This window comes from Cherax quadricarinatus, chromosome 31 (assembly GCF_038502225.1).
Source record: "Cherax quadricarinatus isolate ZL_2023a chromosome 31, ASM3850222v1, whole genome shotgun sequence".
NCBI classification, from domain to species: domain Eukaryota; kingdom Metazoa; phylum Arthropoda; class Malacostraca; order Decapoda; family Parastacidae; genus Cherax; species Cherax quadricarinatus.
The window spans coordinates 9,828,604-9,849,054 of NC_091322.1; the positions used below are offsets into that span (position 1 = coordinate 9,828,604).

The 20,451-nt window shown below is 39.6% G+C and overlaps 1 protein-coding gene across 1 annotated transcript in view; it reads left to right on the top strand.

Moving 5' to 3' along the window:
* Window positions 1-262: 262 nt before the first annotated feature.
* Gabat (4-aminobutyrate aminotransferase) overlaps window positions 263-20,451 on the top strand; it is a gene marked incomplete at its 5' end in the record, with an annotated part of 92,356 nt that continues 72,167 nt past the window's right edge. Inside the window, 2 exons of the mRNA XM_070090392.1 lie at window positions 263-424; window positions 7,895-8,062. Coding sequence (XP_069946493.1) covers window positions 263-424; window positions 7,895-8,062 — 330 coding nt within the window. The remainder of the gene's footprint in view (window positions 425-7,894; window positions 8,063-20,451) is intronic.

Sequence of the window (20,451 nt, forward strand, 5' to 3'; positions counted from 1 at the left end):
TCGGTGGGTATTCTCTAATGTTGATGGTATCAGTATTATCCTAGGATTGAGTATCGGTGGGTATTGTCTGAAGTTGATGGTATTAGAATTAGCCTAAAATTGAGTATCGGTGGGTATTGTCTGATGATGGTGTCAGTATTAGCCTAGAATTGAGTATCGGTATCGGCAAAAATTTGGTGTTGTCCCATCACTGCCTTAAAACCTGTACAAGTATAAAAATTATGTATATTTTTTTGCTTGAAGTTATATTACTGAATATTAATGTATTACATATTTGACAGGCAGCCTGCAGGTTCAGCGGACAACCCCCAGAGAGGCCTCCAATTCCCTCATCCCCAATGAACCACAGAACCCCAAAGTAGTCACAAAGAGCATCCCTGGACCCATCTCTAACCAAAGGCTGCAGCAGCTCTCACAGATCCAGGTGTGGTTAGCAGCAAGTACAGGTATGGGGGCAGTGATGGACACGATGTGCTGCTGTGTCCATCAAACTGTGTGTGTGTGTGCCCTCACCTATTTGTGGTCACAGCTTATGGCACCACCTCTTCGCTGGTCGCTACTAGGTTCACTCTCTCCCTGCTCCATGAGCTTTGTCGTATCTCTTCTTAAATCTGTGTATAGGTCCTGCCTCCACTACATCACTTTCCAGATTGTTCCACTTCCTGACAACTCTATGGCTGAAGAAATACTTCCTAACATCTCTGTGACTCACCTGAGTTTTCAGTTTCCAGTTGCGTCCCCTTGTTGGTGTGTCCCGTCTCTAAAACATCCTGTCCCTGTCCATCCTGTCAATTCCTCTCAGTATTAGCGCTTCTTTTTTATTAAAACAAATTCTGGCCACAAAATAGAGCGAAACACCAACGTCAAAGACCTGGGAGTGATTATGTCGGAGGATCTCACCTTCAAGGACCATAACATTGTATCAATCGCATCTGCTAGAAAAATGACAGGATGGATAATGAGAACCTTCAAAACTAGGGAGGCCAAGCCCATGATGACACTCTTCAGGTCACTTGTTCTATCTAGGCTGGAATATTGCTGCACACTAACAGCACCTTTCAAGGCAGGTGAAATTGCTGACCTAGAAAATGTACAGAGAACCTTTATGGCGCAGATAACGGAGATAAAACACCTCAATTACTGGGAGCGCTTGAGGTTCCTAAACCTGTATTCCCTGGAACGCAGGCAGGAGAGATGCATGATTATATACACCTGGAAAATCCTAGAGGGACTAGTACTGAACTTGCACACGAAAATCACTCACTACGAAAGCAAAAGACTTGGCAGACGATGCAACATCCCCCCAATGAAAAGCAGGGGTGTCACTAGCACGTTAAGAGACCATACAATAAGTGTCAGGGGCCCAAGACTGTTCAACTGTCTCCCAGCATACATAAGGGGGATTACCAACAGACCCCTGGCAGTCTTCAAGCTGGCACTGGACAAGCACCTAAAGTCGGTTTCTGACCAGCCGGGCTGTGGCTTGTACATTGGTTTGCGTGCAGCCAGCAGTAACAGCCTGGTTGATCAGGCTCTGATCCACCAGGAGGCCTGGTCACAGACCGGGCCGCGGGGGCGTTGACCCCCGGAACTCTCTCCAGGTAAACTCCAGGTAAATAATAATAATCCTCTCGGTATTTTATATGTCATTACCATGTCCCCCATCCCTCCTGTCCTCCATTGTTGTCAGGTTGATTTCCCTTGACTTCTCACAGGACATACCGCTTAGCTCAGGAACTAGTCTTCTTGCAACCCTTTGCACTTTCTTTAATTTCTTGACATGCTTGACCAGGTGTGCATTCCATACTGTTGCTGCATACTCCAGTATGGGCCTGACATATATGATATACAGAGTCGTGAATAATTCCTTACTCAGCTGTCGAAATGCTGTTCTTAGGTTTGCAAGGCGCCTATATGCTGCAGCAGTTATATGGTTGATGTGCGCCTCAGGAAATGTGCTCGATATTTTATTCACCCCAAGATCCTTTTAATTGAGTGAGGTTTGCAGTCTTTGGCCCCCTAGCCTATACTGTACTCTGTCTTTGGTCTTCTTTGACCTTCCCAATCTTCATGACTTTGCACTTGGTGGGAGTTAAACTCCAGGAGTCAGTTGTTGGACCAGGCTTTCACCCTGTCCAGATCCCTTTGTAGTCCCATCTGATCCTCATCCAATTGAATTCTTCACATTAGCTTCACATCGTCTGCAAACAAAAACGCCTCTGAATCTGTCCCTTCCGTCCAATGGCGTCGCTAGGGCTGGTGTCACCCAGGGTGGCATCTTTGGTGTCACCCTCATGAAATCCATAGGCGGGAGGGGGGAGTAAACTCCAGTTACATCACTACTGCAGGACCAATGACTAATGTTTAGCAATGAGAATGTTAAGGGGCATAAACCGAACAGGAGAATACTTCTCAACTTTATTAATGATAAAATAAATAATCGTAGTAATACAGTGGACCCCCGCTTAACGATCACCTCCAAATGCGACCAATTATGTAAGTGTATTTATGTAAGTGCGTTTGTACGTGTATGTTTGGGGGTCTGAAATGGACTAATCTACTTCACAATATTCCTTATGGGAAAAAATCCGGTCAGTACTGGCACCTGAACATACTACTGGAATGAAAAAAGTTCGTTAACCGGGGGTCCACTGTACTGAGATGTTGCCTGTACTCAAATACCACTTTGAGTACAGGCAACATCTCAGTGAATCTGATCTTACATTTCCTTAGCCTGGTGGCTAAAGCTCCCGCTTCACACACGGAGGGCCCAGGTTCGATTCCCGGTGGGTGGAAACATTTCGACACATGTTTCCTTACACCTGTTGTCCTGTTCACCTAGCAGCAAATAGGTACCTGGGTGTTAGTCGACTGGTGTGGGTCGCATCCTGGGGGACAAGATTAAGGACCCCAATGGAAATAAGTTAGACAGTCCTCGATGACGCACTGACTTTCTTGGGTTATCCTGGGTGGCTAACCCTTCGGGGTTAAAAATTCGAACGAAATCTTTCTCTCTTAATCTTCCCTATATAGGCCTATTTGTACTCTGTAATCATATAATAGGCTATATAGAAATGAAGGCTTTTTCTCTTATGTTGCTGCAGCACTGTTTTGTGCATTAGTGTCACCTTCTTTAGAAGCTCTATGGTGTCACCTCCTAAATGGTGTCACCCAGGGCAGCACCCCTGCCCCCCCCTTACGATGCCACTGCTTCCGTCATGTCATTCACATATGCCAGAAACGGCACCAGCCCTAGGACTTACCCTTGTGGATTCCGCTCATCGCAAGTGCCCAATTTGACACCGTGTTACATACCATCATTTGTTACCTTCCTGTTAGGTATTCTTTGATCTATTCCCAATTCCTTTCCTGTTATTACTGTCTGCTTCTCTAGCTTTTACACAAATCTCTTGTATGGAACTGTGTCAAAGGCCTACTTTCAGTCAAAGAAAATGCAGTCTACCCTTCCTTCTCTTTCATCTTACTTTTGTCTCCTTGTCATAAAACTCAAGTTGGTTTGTAACACAGGATTTCCCTTCCCTGCAACTGTACTGGTTATCATTTATAAGCGCATTCCTTTCTAGATGCTTTGCCACACTTCTGATAATCTTCTCCATGACTTTGCATACTATGCATGTCAGTGACATTAGTCTATAGTTTAATGCCACCTTCCTGTCTCCTTGCTTAAAGATAGGGACTGCATTTGACGTCTTCCACACCTCGGGTAATTGCTGTTTTGATAGATGTATATATGATAGATGTGTTGAAGATGGTTGTCAATGGCACACACAGTGCCCCTGCTCCCTCTCTCAGGGCCCACAGAGAGATGTCTAGTCCTACCTCCTCTGTTGTATGTAATGTGTCCAGAACTTGTTGGTGTACCCTTCCATCTCTGGTTGCTGGAGTCCTTTCTGTCTCCACTAAAAACACTTCCTTGAAACTCCTGTTGAGCTCTTCACATCTTAAGTCATTTCTTGTGTTCTCCCCTCCTTCCTTCCTCAGTCTGATTACATGATCCCATTGCTGTTGTTTTCCTCCTGATATAGCTGTACAACAGCCACATCAGGAGCCTGGATGTCTGTGTTGTATTAGCACTGGTGGTGGTGATAGTGGCTGGATGACTGGGTGTTGTATTAGTTCTGGTGGTGATAGTAGTGGTTGGATGACTGGATGTTGTATAGTGGTGGTTGGATGATTGGGTGTTGTATTAATGCTGGTAGTGGTGATGGCAGCTGAATGACTGGGTGTTGTATTAGTGCTGATGGTGATGGTATTGACTGGGTGTTGTATTAGTGCTGGTGGTGGTTGGACAACTGGGTGTTGTATTAGTGCTGGTGGTGGTTGGATGACTGGGTGTTGTATTAGTGCTGGTGGTGGTTGGATGACTGGGTGGCCCGGTGGTCTGGTGGCTAAAGCTCCCGCTTCACACACGGAGGGCCCGGGTTCGATTCCCGGCGGGTGGAAATTCCGACACGTTTCCTTACACCTATTGTCCTGTTCACCTAGCAGCAAATAGGTACCTGGGTGTTAGTCGACTGGTGTGGGTCGCATCCTGGGGGACAAGATTAAGGACCCCAATGGAAATAAGTTAGACAGTCCTCGATGACGCACTGACTTTCTTGGGTTATCCTGGGTGGCTAACCCTCCGGGGTTAAAAATCCGAACGAAATCTTATCTTATCTTATCTTGTATTAGTGCAGGTGGTGGTGTTGGCTGGATGACTGGGTATTGTATTAGTGGTGGTGGTGGCTGGATGACTGGGTGTTGTATTAGTGCTGGTGGTGGTTGGATGACTGGGTGTTGTATTAGTGCTGGTGGTGGTTGGATGACTGGGTGTTGTATTAGTGCAGGTGGTGGTGTTGGCTGGATGACTGGGTATTGTATTAGTGGTGGTGGTGGCTGGATGACTGGGTGTTGTATTAGTGCTGGTGGTGGTGGCAGCTGGATGCCTGGGTGTTGTATTAGTGCTGGTGGTGGTGTTGGCTGGATGACTGGGTGTTGTATTAGTGCTGTTGGTGGTGGTGGCTGGATGATTGGGTGTTGTATTAGTGCTGGTGGTGATGGTGGCTGGATGACTGGGTGTTGTATTAGTGCTGGTGGTGGTGGTGGCTGGATGACTGGGTGTTGTATTAGTGCTGGTGGTGGTGGTGGCTGGATGACTGGGTGTTATATTAGTGCTGGTGGTGGTGGCTGGATGACTGGGTGTTGTATTAGTGCTGGTGGTGGTGGTGGCTGGATGACTGGGTGTTGTATTAGTGCTGGTGGTGGTGGTGGCTGGATGCCTGGGTGTTGTATTAGTGCTGGTGGTGGAAGTGGCTGGATGATTGGGTGTTGTATTAGTGCTGGTGGTGGCTGGATGACTGGGTGTTGTATTAGTGCTGGTGGTGGTGGTGGCTAGATGACTGGGTGTTGTATTAGTGCTGGTGGTGGTGGTGGTTGGATGACTGGGTGTTGTATTAGTGCTGGTGGTGGCTAGATGACTGGGTGTTGTATTAGTGCTGGTGGTGGCTGGATGCCTTGGTGTTTTATTAGTGTTGCTGCTGGAGTCAGGATACCTGGGTGTTTTAGCAGTCATTGTGGTGGGAGTATACCTGGGGATTTATTAAGGTAAGAAATGCTCTAATTTCATTATAATTAACTTTCATAAGTATGGTGAACTAAAGAAAACAGCTTGATGAATATGATAATTTTCATAGAATTCCTATAAGTTTTAATTATTGAATTTATCTCTTGTCATATCTTTTTGAATACCACACAAACCTGGTAATGAAGAGACAAATTTGTTATATAAATGGTTTAGAAAACCAACGTTAAAGGAGACACTTGTACAACATTTGGAAATCTTTATTGAGGAAACGTTTTGCCAACCAGTGGCTTCTTCTGTCCAGTACAGAGATCTGTGGGAGATGAGGAGGAGTTTGAGGTAATCAGTCCCTCAGCCTGGGCTGAACACATTAATTGCAGGCTGAGGGGCTGATTACTACAAACTCCTCATCTTCCACAGTTCTTCTCTGTACTAGACTGAAGAAGCCACTGGCTTATGAATCATTTCCTCAGTAAAGATTCCCAAATGTTGAACGTGTCTCATTCTTCAAATTTGTTATACCAATGTGATTCTATATTAACAGAGTTTCACCCTAACAGTGGACTTCATCAAGACAAACAGATCTATGACATGATAAAACTCCAGTGTAGGCTTTATCATGTTCCATTAAATTCGTATTTTATACCATTACTTTTTAGCAGCACAAAGTTAGCAGTCTTGCCTACTTTGAGTTCTGTTTTAAGCCAATTCTGTTGCTCCATTTGATCAAATTCTTAGCTATTTTGCTAATGTGTCTTCAGAACTATTGATTGAACACAGGAAACTACCCATTTATTTATTAGAACTACCCTATAAAGTGTGCAGAAGTTGGTAATTTGGCTATTTCTACACAAAATAAAAAATCCAATATAAGTATAGAGTCCAAAATAAATAATGTAGATATTCCAGACACTAAAACAACATTTAATTTGTTCATTAGTCACATCCCAGGCCTCTCCTACGTTGCCTTTGCCTTCCATTTTCAATTCATTATCACAAAAAAATTGAAGATTTACCTTATTTTTTGGATAATAAAATATAAGTAAGAATGATTGGTCATGGTTTAAAGCATTCCACTAATTGAATCAGACCTATTAAAAACCCATAAAACAGATTGGGGGCTTAGGGATGCCATACCTATCCTCAGGAGAATCAGCAAAAATTTAATATTTCCACTACTTTGAGCTCAATTTCAAGGTACTTCTGGTTCTTAAACCAACCAAAATTTTCTTTTTTTTCATTATTATATCTTCCATTTTATCAAAGGATACCAAGAAACAGCCAATAAAACCATAAAAACTATCCTAGAAAGCATCTCAAATTTCTATTTTTAAACAAGACACAAGGTCAAAGTTTTGCTTTTCCCATCATGCATCATGTGGAGTAGAATTTTTTAATACTATGCACACTTACTGCACAGACCCATTCTCTCAAAATTTACTGCTGACAGCCTTTCTCAGGGAGCTGTGCTCAAAACATAGATCTACATGAGGGATCCTGGCCTCAGTAACAAGATCTGCGGGACGGCCACTCAAAGGAATAAAGAGCTGACATCACATTTTTGAGCATAACAAAACTAGTACCACAAGCGACACATGCTAAACATGGGCATCTTCTGGGAGTATTGCCAGTTTACTTGCAGAATTCCCACAATGGTGTAAAGTCCTTGGAGATTCTTACATTAGATACATTACATTGGTCATAAATAATTACCACTATTCATGAGTGTTCTTGATACACAATATCCAGTATTATAGCTTACCTAACTTAATGTAGTGTAGTCAGCAGCCTGGAAGATCTGGGGCTGAGAGATGTGTTACTACATTATAGTATTGCATTTTTGTGTTTAGACAGAGTCAGTTTAACAAGCCTAGCTGCCCAACAACACAGATCATCTGAATTTTTTTTTATTCACTGATAGGTGTATTTTTTATGAGTTATCATCGTATGATTATACATTTGTTTATTTTGTACCAAAGCTAACCTAGCAACCTAACCTGTCTAAAATTAATATACCATTAATGTAATTTAGTCTGAGCCTACCCAACATATTTTTGGTTAGCTTAAATTGAGTAGCTTTATTTACATTATTGAAGCATATTAATTTTGTGATGTTGAGTTAGAAATATATGGAGTGATTGCAAAAAAAAAAAAAAATAGATTTACACTTTGCTTGTTTGATAAAATGATTGTTACTTTGTAATCCAAGATCCCAAATTCTACCTTAAAAGTGTGATCTTATGCTATGTTGAGCCTCAATCTGACCTCCAGGCTGGCTGGGCCTGACATAACCTGCCTCACTACTTGCAGGAGTCGGGTGCAGTACACCTGTTTGTGGACTATGAGCAAAGTTTAGGTAACTACTTGGTGGATGTGGATGGTAACATACTGCTTGATGTCTACACCCAAATCTCTTCTCTCCCACTTGGCTACAGCCATCCAGATCTTCTCAATCTTCTAAATGATCCCAAGAACATTGTAAGTAAAATAACTGGTTGTTTCCAGCACACAGCACAGGACCTTCAGAACAATACATGTTAAATTATAGAGCAATAATATTGATGTAAATTATTTCTGATCTTCCCTTGCATTTCCTTAACTTATTGAACTTATGTTTTCTTGGATACAGAAGTGTAAACCCACCCAACTACTGCTAAGTTTTCAGTTGAATGTACAATATTATCATTCTTAGTTAAAACAATTTTATAAGAGGAGGGTAAAATCACAAGAGTGTAATAGTAAAACCCTCATTCTAATACAGGAGGTTCTTAACCTGACATATGGAAACTAAATAATAGGGGTATGGGACTCAATATCTGAACAGTATAAAAAAAATGTTGTTAGATTAGAATAAACCATCACCTAGCTATCCATATGTAAAGTAAACCAAGCTATTGACACCTTTTGAAGTCATACTGGTACCTTATAGGACTGGTGGTGGTGGTGATGATTTCGACAGTCTGGTGAAGGGGGCATGGGGACATACTGGTCAATGCATTGGGGATCTGTAATCATAAAAAGGCCTCTCTACCCATGTTATTATACATATGGTTATACTAACTTATATTTTACTACATGATCGTTTTTTTTATAAATGTATTTCATCTTTTTATGTAGAGCTTTACCTGGTGAATAAGTACAAATTCTAATTATCCTCAGCATATGATTTTGAAATAATAAATTCAAATTCAAATTCAAAGTTTATTCTCTATAAGGATTACAATGCTGAGTTTACAGAAATTTGGTTATTGTGTGGTTTACATGTAGTAAAATAGTGATTACAGAGTGTACCACTAGAACGCTTAGCATGGCTAGGCATTTCGGGCAGACTTAGTTTTATTCTTAATTGTAAAATATTACAAATTATGAGGTAAGTTGGTATTATGGCTAAGTGACTAAATACTAGTTTGTGAGTTTAGCAATGTAAATGCTTTTGTTTTGGAACAGTACATAGTTTCAGTATTGGAGTATCACAGGATTCATTATTTTAAGATTGAGATTAATATTTCTGTTTATGGTCAAATGAGTCAGTGAGTGTAAGTGTGAACCACCAGGTGGTATTCGTGTAGTTAGTTGACAGGGTGTATCAGGAAGATAAGATGTTTTCTAATGGTAGTTTTGAAGGTGATGAATGTGTCTGCAGTTCTAGAGTTCTCAGGTAGGGTATTCCAGATTTTAGGGCCTTTGACATACATTGAATTTTTGTAAAGGTTTAGTCGGACACGGGGAATGTCGTAGAGATGTTTGTGTCTGGTGTTATGCCTGTGGGTTCTGTCACAACTATCAAGAAAGCATTTTAGGTCAAGGTTGATATTAGAGTTTAAGGCCCTGTAGATGTAGATTGCACAGTAGTAAGTGTGGATGTACTGAACAGGGAGTAAGTTTAGGTCTATGAAGAGTGGGGGGGTGTGTTGCCAGGGATGGGATTTAGTGATTATTCTTACTGCAGCTTTTTATTGGGTTATTATTGGCTTTAGGTGTGTTGCTGCAGTTGATCCCCAAGCACAAATAGCATAGGTGAGGTATGGATAAATAAGTGAGTGGTATAGTGTGAGAAGGGCATTTTGCGGCACGTAGTATCGTATCTTGGAGAGGATCCCAACCGTTTTGGATACTTTTTTGGTTATATGCTGGATATGGGTGCTGAAATTCAGGTTGTTGTCAAGGTATAAGCCTAGGAATTTGCCCCCATTATTTCTGGTAATTAGAGTGTTGTCAATCTTAATGTTAATTTGTGCATCTCCTGCTCTGCTACCAAACATAATATAGTAGGTTTTGTCAGTGTTAAGCGTAAGTTTATTGGCTGTCATCCAAGTCGATATTTTGATCAGCTCCTCATTCACAGTGGTGTTGAGGGTGGCAAGATTAGGGTGAGAGATGACATAAGTCGTGTCGTCAGCAAAGAGAATGGGTTTCAGGTGTTGGGATACGTTTGGAAGGTCATTGATGTATATGAGGAAGAGCAGGGGACCAAGGACACTTCCCTGCGGAACTCCAGTATCAAGTGGCCGTGTTGCTGATGCTGTGTCTTTAATGGTGACATACTGATACCTATTAGTAATGTAAGATTTGAAATAAGCAAGCGCATGGCCTCTTATACCGTAATGATCAAGTTTGTGGAGTAGGATGTCGTGGTCTACTGTGTCAAAAGCTTTTCTTAGGTCAATAAAAATTCCTAGTGGATATTCCTTATTTTCCAATGCTGTGTAAAGCAGATCTAGCATTTTTATGATTGCATCATTAGTGCTTTTATTTTTCCTGAATCCAAATTGGCAGGGGTTGAGTATGTTTTGAGCCGTTATAAATGAATACAGTCTCCTGTGCACGAGTTTCTCAAAGATTTTGGATAGCAATGGTAAGTTAGATATTGGCCTATAGTTGTTTAAGTCTGTAGGGTCACCACCTTTATGTATTGGTGTAACCCTTGCCATCTTGAGTAGTTTCGGGAAGGTGCTAGTCTCTAGTGACTTGTTAAAGAGTAATGAAATAGCATGCGAAAGGACATGGGCCGCTCGCTTGTACAGTAATGGTGGGACATGAGACAGATTCCCCGAGTTATTTTTAAGTGACTTTATAATCTCGGTGACTTCCGTGGGCTCAGTTGGTGCAAGATAGAAGGAATTAGGGAAATTCCCATCTAGGTAGTCCCCGGCATGGGCATTGGTATGTGGGATTTTACTGGCGAGATTAGATCCTATGGTTGAGAAGAAGTCATTTATCTTGTTAGCTGTGTCAGTGGGATGTAGTGGTGTTTCATTAGGTTTAGTTAGGACAATATTCTTGGTTTTTCTCAGTTTGTGGGTCCCTAGAATCTGAGAGAGTGTTTTCCAGGTCTTTTTTATATCTCCTCTAGTGTCTGTGAATCTACTGGAGTAGTATAGTTGTTTGGCTTTCTTTATTACTTTGGTGAGAGCTGATGAATAGTGTTTACGAATATCTTTGTGTATTAAGCCTTGTCTATATTGCTTTTCATATTGGTGTTTCTTGTCAATGGATTTCAGAATGGTGCTGGTTAGCCATGGGCAACCAAGCCGTTTGTTTGTGATCTGTTTTGTTTTTATAGGACAATGTTTGTTGTATAGTCTAAGTAATTTGTTAAGAAAAATGTCTGTCCAGTCATCAATACCATTGGCCTTGGAGAATTCTGTAGGCCAGTCAACAGTCTCTAGGTCAGCTGTGAACTTCCTTACTGAGGCCTCGTCATGGAGTCTAAATGAGACTTTGTTGTATTCAAGTGGTGGTTTACTAATGTTTGTCAGGAGGAAGGTAGGGTAGTGGTCTGTAGTGCTATCTGTGATTATCCCTGATTTAAGGGGGGCTAGTATATTGGTCCATATGTGGTCTATTATGGTTGCACTTGTCTCAGTGAGCCTGGTTGGTTTAGTTATTGTTGGTATGAGAAGTGTGTTGTTCATATTGTTGATGAAATCAGTTACAGGCTGATTATCTAGTAAGCCAAGGTTGATGTTGAAGTCTCCAGCTAAGAGAAGGTGGTGCTTATTCATTTGTCTGTTATTAGTGACTTTAATTTCTTACTGAAATTTGGGATGTTTGTGTGAGGTATCCGGTAAATGGCACCGATTGTTATAGGCGTCTTAAGGTTTTTTACAGTAAAATTAGCAAAAATGTATTCCCCATATTCATCACTAAAGCAAGTGGTGCTAATACAAGATAATTGGTTAGAGTAATAGATTGCAATACCACCCCCAACTTGGTTTGGTCTGCAGTTGTGAATTGCTGTGTATCCTGGTAGAGGGTAGATATCTATTGTGTCCTGCTTAAGCCAGGTCTCAGTAAGAATAATGCAGGAGAAGGGTGTCTTTAGTGATTCAAGGAGTGCTAGGAGGTCATCATAGTGTTTGCTTAAGGACCTGATGTTGTAGTTAAGTACTGATAGACTTTTAGCATTGTTTAGGATAGTGCTGGCCTGTGATGCTGTGTAATAAAGGCAGTTACTTTCCAATAGGTTTTGATTGGGTGTCAGATTATGGAGGTTTAGATCAGGGTCAACATGATCAATCATCTTCTAGGTTTAAATTATGGTTATTTATATCCTGAGTTGTGTGTTGAGTTCTAGTACTGATATCTGTAGTGGTAGGAAGTTTGGACAAGTATATAGCTAGAGTATTTTGGTCATGTAGAGTATAGTCACTACTACACATAATGAAGTTGATGTTGTCTATGTGTTGTGCTGGAATGAACTAAAGTACAACTAGGTATAAACTAGTAATGTAAAAATACAAATTAAAAATAGAACAAGACTCTCACTTGTAATTGCACTAAGGTCTAATAATGACTTTTGTGGAGTCTATGTTTTGAGCTAGAATGAGCTATAGTACAATAGGTTTAATTTAATAATATAAAAATACAAATTAAAAATAGCACTAGTCTCTCACTAGTAATTGCACTATGGTCTAATATAGTGAATTTGGTATTGACTATGTACTGAGTTAGAATGAGCTATGGTACAACTGAATTTAATCTAATAGTATAAAAATACAAATTAAAAATAGCACCCGTCTCTCACTAGTAATTGCACTATGGTCTAATATAGTGAATTTGGTATTGACTATGTATTGAGCTAGAAAGAGCTATAGTACAACTAGGTTTAGTCTAATAATATAAAGATACAAATTACAAATAGCACCAGTCTCTCACTAGTAATTGCACTATGGTCTAATATAGTGAATTTGGTATTGACTATGTATTGAGCTAGAATGAGCTAGAGTAAAACTGTGATTAATCTAATAATATAATAAAGGCACAAGACTCTCAATTGTAATTGCACTAAGGTCTTATATAAGTTGTTTACAAGAATTAGAGTATAATTAGATTTAAATTGACAGGATAAAATACACAAATTAAGGTAGCAAAAGAATAATAAAAAAAAATGATAAAAATAAAAATGGCAATGACTTGGTTATAATATGCTAGTAAGATGGTAGACAGGATAATATAAAAGTTGTAGTTGAAAATACTAGTTTAAAAAAGTATGGAATAAAAATGGTCAATAAAAGAAGTTTACAATAAGTTTGATCAATATAGTTTAAAGTAAAATTGGGCAATAATAGGGATTTAGAATAAAATTGGGCAATTGAGTATTTTTTAAAGTGAGGTAGAATTATTGAAGACAAGTTATGGTTAGTTTATAATAAAATAAGATAGAACAGTGATGTGGTAAGTTGTAAAAAAGGAGATAGATTCTGTAGATATTAAACACAATTAAGACTATGAGGTAGAATGGTCGTTGAATACAACAATGACAATCAAAAGTAGTTGGGGTATTAGAATTTTAGGGGGGCACAAATTTATGACAATATAACACTAACGGTGGACTATGGGTATTATCTGAACTTTACTCTGATTCTGTTAGTCCAGCCTCACTTAGGAATGTTTTAAGGTCATGTTCTGTAGAGATGAAGTATCTCTTCCCAGTGGGCTGTTTCCTAACTGCGATTTTTCCATCCCTCACAAAGCACTGGTGGATTTTTTGGGCATAGCGTAATTTTCTTAGCCGATAAAGAAGGTTTTGTCTTGTTTTGGTAAGGCACTCATTGACGTAAACATCAGTTTTCATAGAAATAGATGTTTTTAGTAGGTTGTTTCTTTGTAGGCTAGTTTGGAATTTTAACAGCACTGTTTTTTTACCTGCTTGGTAGCCCATCAGTTTGCAATCCTTTAGGTCATCACTACGTATGTTAAGGCGAAGGTGGTCCTTGATAAGCTGTAGGGTGGTCTCCATGCAGGTCTCTTGGGTGACTGTGGCTGGGAGATGTTTGCTGTTAACTACAACAGCGTCACATAGCTGCTGTTGGTCATTATGATCTTGGAAGTTGGTTATGACATTGGCAAGTTGTTGGTCCACTCTTGATCTTTCCTCTGTAATGTTGGTAGTAAGTAGGGTGACTTGGTCTTTTAGAGTGTTGATGGTGTCTAGGGACTGGGTGTGGGTGTTGCTTTGTTGTTCTAGAGTGTCTAGTTTATGTTCTAGAGCAGTGATCTTGTTGAGGTAATCTGCATTGTTAGCCTTTAGTTCCTGCATTTCTTGAGTTAGTTTGGTGATCATTTGGTTCTGAATCATAAGGAGTTTAGCTATTTCTGGGTCGGTGATCTTCTTGACATCAAATACTGGGAAGGAGTTATCTTGGACTGTAGCGGCGGTCATGTTTGTTGTTGTCTGTCTTGTGTTGTGGTGGTGCCGGTGGGTGATGAGGGTTGTGTCCTGGCTGGCAGTACCACAAGTTTTCCTCGTGTTATTACTGCTCTCACCTTTGATGTTAGGAGTCCTTAGCTGGTTACTGGATCTTCTTTTATTGTTCTGACCCTTGTCCATTGGTTGTGGCTTCGGGTGAATAGTAGGCGATGGGTGAATGTTGTGGAGTATCACTTCAGTGGCAGCGGGGTAGGAGGTGGTAGTACGAGTCCTATTAGTTGGTAATTTGTGAACTTTTGGGTGATTTCTGCAGTTGCTTTATATCATTCTGGGTATCCACACATGTTAGTGTTATGCAGGTCTTGATTAGGTCATCACTGGGCTGCTGGGAACCTCAGGTAGAAGTAAAAATAGAGGACAAGGTTCCTGTTGCCGCTGCCGCTGCCGCACAAGTTTTGAATTTGGAGTCTTTGCTTTATAAACTTACCAGTAATTGGTGGAACTGAGATTTAGTGTAGATGAATGGTTCAGAGAACCGACACGTTGATAAATTAGACACATGTGCAACTCTTGGGTATCTTTATTGAGGAAACGTTTCCCCACACAGTGGCTTCATCAGTCCATACAGAGGAGAATCATGAAGAACAGGAGAAGAATGAGGTAATCAGTCCCTCAACCTTGAGTCGATGTGGTCAGTCCATCAGTCTTGGATAGAATACAGCATATGTGCCAAGAAGTAGCTTATATACCGTAGGCAGGAGAGGTGCAGCAGACATAGGTGGTGTCACATTTGTTCAGTGTGGAAGTAGGTCGTGCCCAAGGGTTAGGCAAGCAAAGAATTCCCAAGTAGTATTAAGATCCCAAGAAGTTGCAGAGTCTGACAGGATTGTAGATGAATGGTTCAGAGAACCGACACGTTGATAAATTAGACACATGTGCATCTCTTGGGTATCTTTATTGAGGCTTACATGCTGTTTTCTATTCAAGATTGATGGATTGACCACATCAACTCAAGGTTGAGGGACTGATTACCTCATTCTTCTCCTGTTCTTCACGATTCTCCTTTGTATGGACTGATGAAGCCACTGTGTGGCGAAACGTTTCCTCAATAAAGATACCCAAGAGTTGCAAATGTGTCTAATTTATCACTGAGATTTATATTGAAATCAGATCAATTTATTTATATTGTCAAGATTACTTGTTTTTCTGTTTGTTGTAACTCTCCACAACTAATTATTTCATTCACAACAAACCAAGACACACCCCACATCTAAATAATATTTAAATTTTGGGAAACTACTTAAAGATTGAGCTCATAATGACATCATTTTGATACATATTGAATGTATCAATAATGATGTCATCATTCAAATGGTCATCTCCATATTTCTACATCAACTTTTATGTAAACTAGATGACTCACTCTGGTGTTAGCATGATCAGCTTGCAATCAAAATGACCCATAGTCAATCCTCAGGTGAGGCAGTGTTGGAACAAGTCCTTACACCTACTGCTGATGTTCACAATACCTGGGTATTGCAAAATATTGCAGGTTGCATCTGTATGGGTGGTACATAGTATATTATAGTTAGGGCTAGGCTTTGAAATGAGCTGAAGAAAACAGATCCTAGCAAAATGTTGTAGGAATCACGAATGATGCAAAACCTAAATGATGTTATGAACCAGTTGGGGTAAGGTTGAACTGCTACAACCAGTATTCCAACCTGAACATAAAGGGAAATCTCTACAGTTCCTTGAATAGACATATTGTAGAAGCCATAGGAATATGTTATTAACAAAAGTAATGTACAGCAGGGCCCTGCTTTACGGCGGTTCGCTTTACGGCGTTCCGCTAATACGGACATTTCAAATTATGACCAAAACTCGCTATACGGCTCCCCCCACCTGTCTTTCTAATATGGTCACAGCTGCCCACCGAGTTTGTTTACATTCTCCCTGAGCACATCTCCTTATTATGTCTGGAAACTTTCCAAAATTTCAAGTGTTTTAAAGTTATTGTATATTTTATATGTATTGTACTTGATAATTAAACTTGTGTACACCTGTACCTAAATAAACTTACACACTGTACTGGCATGTAGGTACACATTAAAATCACTAAGTCTCTCTACTCTTGATGCAATAATAATAATAATAATAAGAATAATAATAATAATAATAATCTCTTGGGCGCATTAATGTCGCATATTACGTTAATATAGACATTTCCCTTAATCTATCTATGATATTTTTTTCAAAATTATATAAGAAACACATTATGTAACACACAAACATGATACATGCACCCACAGTATAAAAATTTATACAAATATATATGAGATGTTTACCAAACGGTTTGTAGAAGTGTCGGAAGAATTACGTTTTCTCTAGCCCGTCACCTGTTACTAGGGATAACTGTAGAAAAAATATTCCTTTCGTATGCCTTCACTTTATAGCTATAATTCTGTACTAACTTGTACACAGTGTAAGAGTATTTGTTTCATGATTTAATTATTATAATAATAATAAAAATATTATAAGGTAAAAGTTTCACAAACTCTTACAAATGTACATGAATGAACTAAAACTGGACACATATTAATACCGTCTATTTCGCCTGACCGAGTGATCGTCCACAACCTGTTCAGTTTGTTTGTTTATGCTGTCTGAGCTCGGTGTATCATTAAATGTTGTATATTACGTTAATATACACATTTTCATTAATCCATCCGTGATATTTTTTTCAAAATTATATAATAAACACGATACATAACATAAATACATAACAACATATGTGTAGAGAACCTAGGATAACCCAAAAAAGTCAGAGTGACTTACTTCCATTGCCTTCACTCAGAGCATCATTTCTTCTCAAAATGATGTTACATGAGAATGGGAGTGTTCTTCTTTATTTATTCTACCGTATCAATGTAGAGACAACCTGTACACAATGTAACTTGTACACAAACCAGACGTGTACACTGTTTACAAAACTTACCTTCGCCTGGTTTGTTTACATAACTCTGCGCCTGTACTCTCTCATGCACTCATTCTTTGTCTCTGGTATGGTAGCCTGGCTGACTACCATACATACCACACTTGATTTTTTACAATAAATACTACTCATCTCACCCTATATTTTAAGGTAAGTAATGAGTGAACTGTATATACATTTTATCACTCTGGGATGCTTAAATATCATAGAATAGTATGTGTGAGTGGGTTGGCCTGGTATGGTAGCCTGGCTGACTACCATACATACCACACTTAATTTTTTACAATAAATACTACTCATCTCACCCTATATTTTAAGGTAAGTAATGAGTGAACTGTATATACATTTTATCGCTCTGGGATGCTTAAATATCATAGAATAGTATGTGTGGGTGGGGTGGCCTGGTATGGTAGCCTGGCTGACTACCATACATACCACACTTGATTTCTTACAATAAATACTACTTGTCTCACCCTAGATTAAGACTATAAATATTTTAAGGTAAGTAATGAGTGCACTATGTGTGTATTGTACTTTTTTATTGTTTTTTTGATGCCTGGTTCTATTGCTAACATAATATATGTTATTGTAAACTTGTTATCTAGTGTTTGTATGCATTTGTAAGTGGAAAAAAAGGGTGTTCCACTTTACGGCAGTTTCCGCTTTACGGCGGTAGCCTGGAACCTAACCCGCCGTATAAGTGGGGCCCTCCTGTATACTGAGCCCTGTAGTATACCTTATATTCCATGAACTTAATTTGGCACTGTCAAGATGGCTTACAATGGCTGGGCATGATGTACTGTACATATTCCTGTGATGCAACACTTAACCCTTTGACTGTCGCGGCCGTATATATACGTCTTACGAGGTACAGTGTTTGACGTATATATACTCATAAATTCTAACGGCTTCAAATAAAGCAGGAGAAAGCTGGTAGGCCCACATGTGAGAGAATGGGTCTGTGTGGTCAGTGTGCACCATATAAAAAAAATCCTGGAGCACGCAGTGCATAATGAGAAAAAAAAAACTCCGACCGTTTTTTTTTTAATTAAAATGCCGACTTTGTGGTCTATTTTCGTATAGTATTTATGGTTGTATTCTCGTTTTCTTGGTCTCATTTCATAGAATGGAAAACATATTATAGAAATAGAGGTGATTTTGATTGATTTTTCTATAAAAAGAACCTATAAATGGAGCTCAAAGTTGGGGAAATGTTTGATTTTTGCCAATGTTCAAAAGTAAACAAATGATGCCATTGTCCAATAAATGTCCAACTAGCCATTCTAATATGCAGTCATGAATGGGTTGATGTTATTTATACAATTATTACAGTATTGCAGTAGTCTGCATAATAGTAAGTCTTCTATTTCTTGTTTGAATAAAAATTCAAAATAGAAAGCAAGAGTAATATCAGAGGGGCCTGGAGACATGACTGATGAGCAAAGAAAATGTTATTCTAGAGCCAGGAATGTCTGCATTGTTTATTCTGGATCTTATTTTGAAATTGTCATATTTTTTAGTTTTCGTGAAATTGGCCAAATTGCAAATTTCTGACCACATTATTAGGTAGTTGAAATCGGTAAATGGGCAGTTTCTTGTACTCAATCGATAGAAAAAATGGAGTTCTAAAGAAATAGCTATGAGTTTGGGCGACTGGAACAATGGAATTAGCCGAAAATAGGGCTCAAAGTGTGCGAAATCGCCGATTTGTAAACAGCGCCGAGGTCGCTAACTTCGCGAGAGCATAATTCCGTCAGTTTTACATCAAATTTCGTTTTTTTGGTGTCATTACAATCGGGAAAAGATTCTCTACCATTTCATAAGAAAAATAATTTTTTTTTTTTTAAATTTTGCGACACCAGGAGACACCTCAGGATTGGGGGTTGCGACAGTCAAAGGGTTAAACTGACTTTCACATCTGCAATAAAATCTGATGGGAGGTATGTCAGGGTGAAAGCCATCCCATTGCTGATCCATTTCTCTTACAAGTTTCTTTTGCAAATTGCTAGACTGTATCACTGAAAATAAAGAAGACTTCATTCAGGCTTTTGATCCCCAGAAGGGTTGGTAACCAAGGATAACTCATAAAAGGCAAGTAGTGTTACTGACTCACGAAATTGTAATGACACGACTGCAAACAAACCATACCATGGGTGGGGATAGAACCCATGATCAGAGAGTATCAAAACTCCAGACCACTGGGCCAGCTAGCCACTGGGCTAGCTGGCCCAGTTTTGAGACTCTCCCTGCAGGAGGTGCAAGGAGATTTGCCTTCCTCAGGATTGGAACCCAGGTCCTTATGGCTTTAAGCCAAAGGATCTTCTATTGAGCTAAGAAAATATCACAGTGTGGTTACTGGAGACTCTGAATTGTTTGTTCCCTCTGTAAGTTTAGCTATTTAAGCACATGTTTAGCTACAGTATTACAAATACTGTACCAGTATATATTTAATATAGTACAGTGGACCCTCGACTAACGCTATTAATCCGTTCCTGAGAGCTCATCGTTAGTCAAAATAATCGTTAGTCAAGTTAATTTTCCCCATAAGAAATAATGGAAATCAAATTAATCCGTGCAAGACACCCAAAGGTATTGAAAAAAAAAAATTTTAACACATGAAATATTAATTTTAATACACACAAACTGAAGAAGACATGCACAGTTACATGACACTTACCTTTATTGAAGATCTGGTGATGATTGATGGGATGGGAAGAGGGGAGTGTGTTGATGATCTTAGTGTTTAGAAGGGGAATCCCCTTCCATTAGGACTTGAGGTGGCAAGTCCTTTTTCGGGGTTACTTCCCTTCTTTTAATGCCACTAGGACCAGCTTGAGAGTCACTGGACCTCTGTTGCACAACATATCTGCCCATAGAGGCCTGTACCTCCCGTTCCTTTATAACATTCCTAACATGTTTCACAACATTGTCAGTGTCACCATTAAACACTTGTTCAGGTTTCAGTCCTTCACTGTCTATGTACTCCTTGAATTCCTGCACATATTTTTCAGCTGCTTTTTGGTCCAAACTGGCAGCCTCACCATGCCTTATCACACTATGTATGCCACTACGATTCTTAAATCTCTCAAACCAACCTTTGCTGGCCTTAAATTCACTCGCATCACCACTAGTTGCTGGCATTTTTCTAATTAAATCGTCATGCAACTTCCTAGCCTTTTCACATATGATCGCTTGAGAGATGCTATCTCCTACTATCTG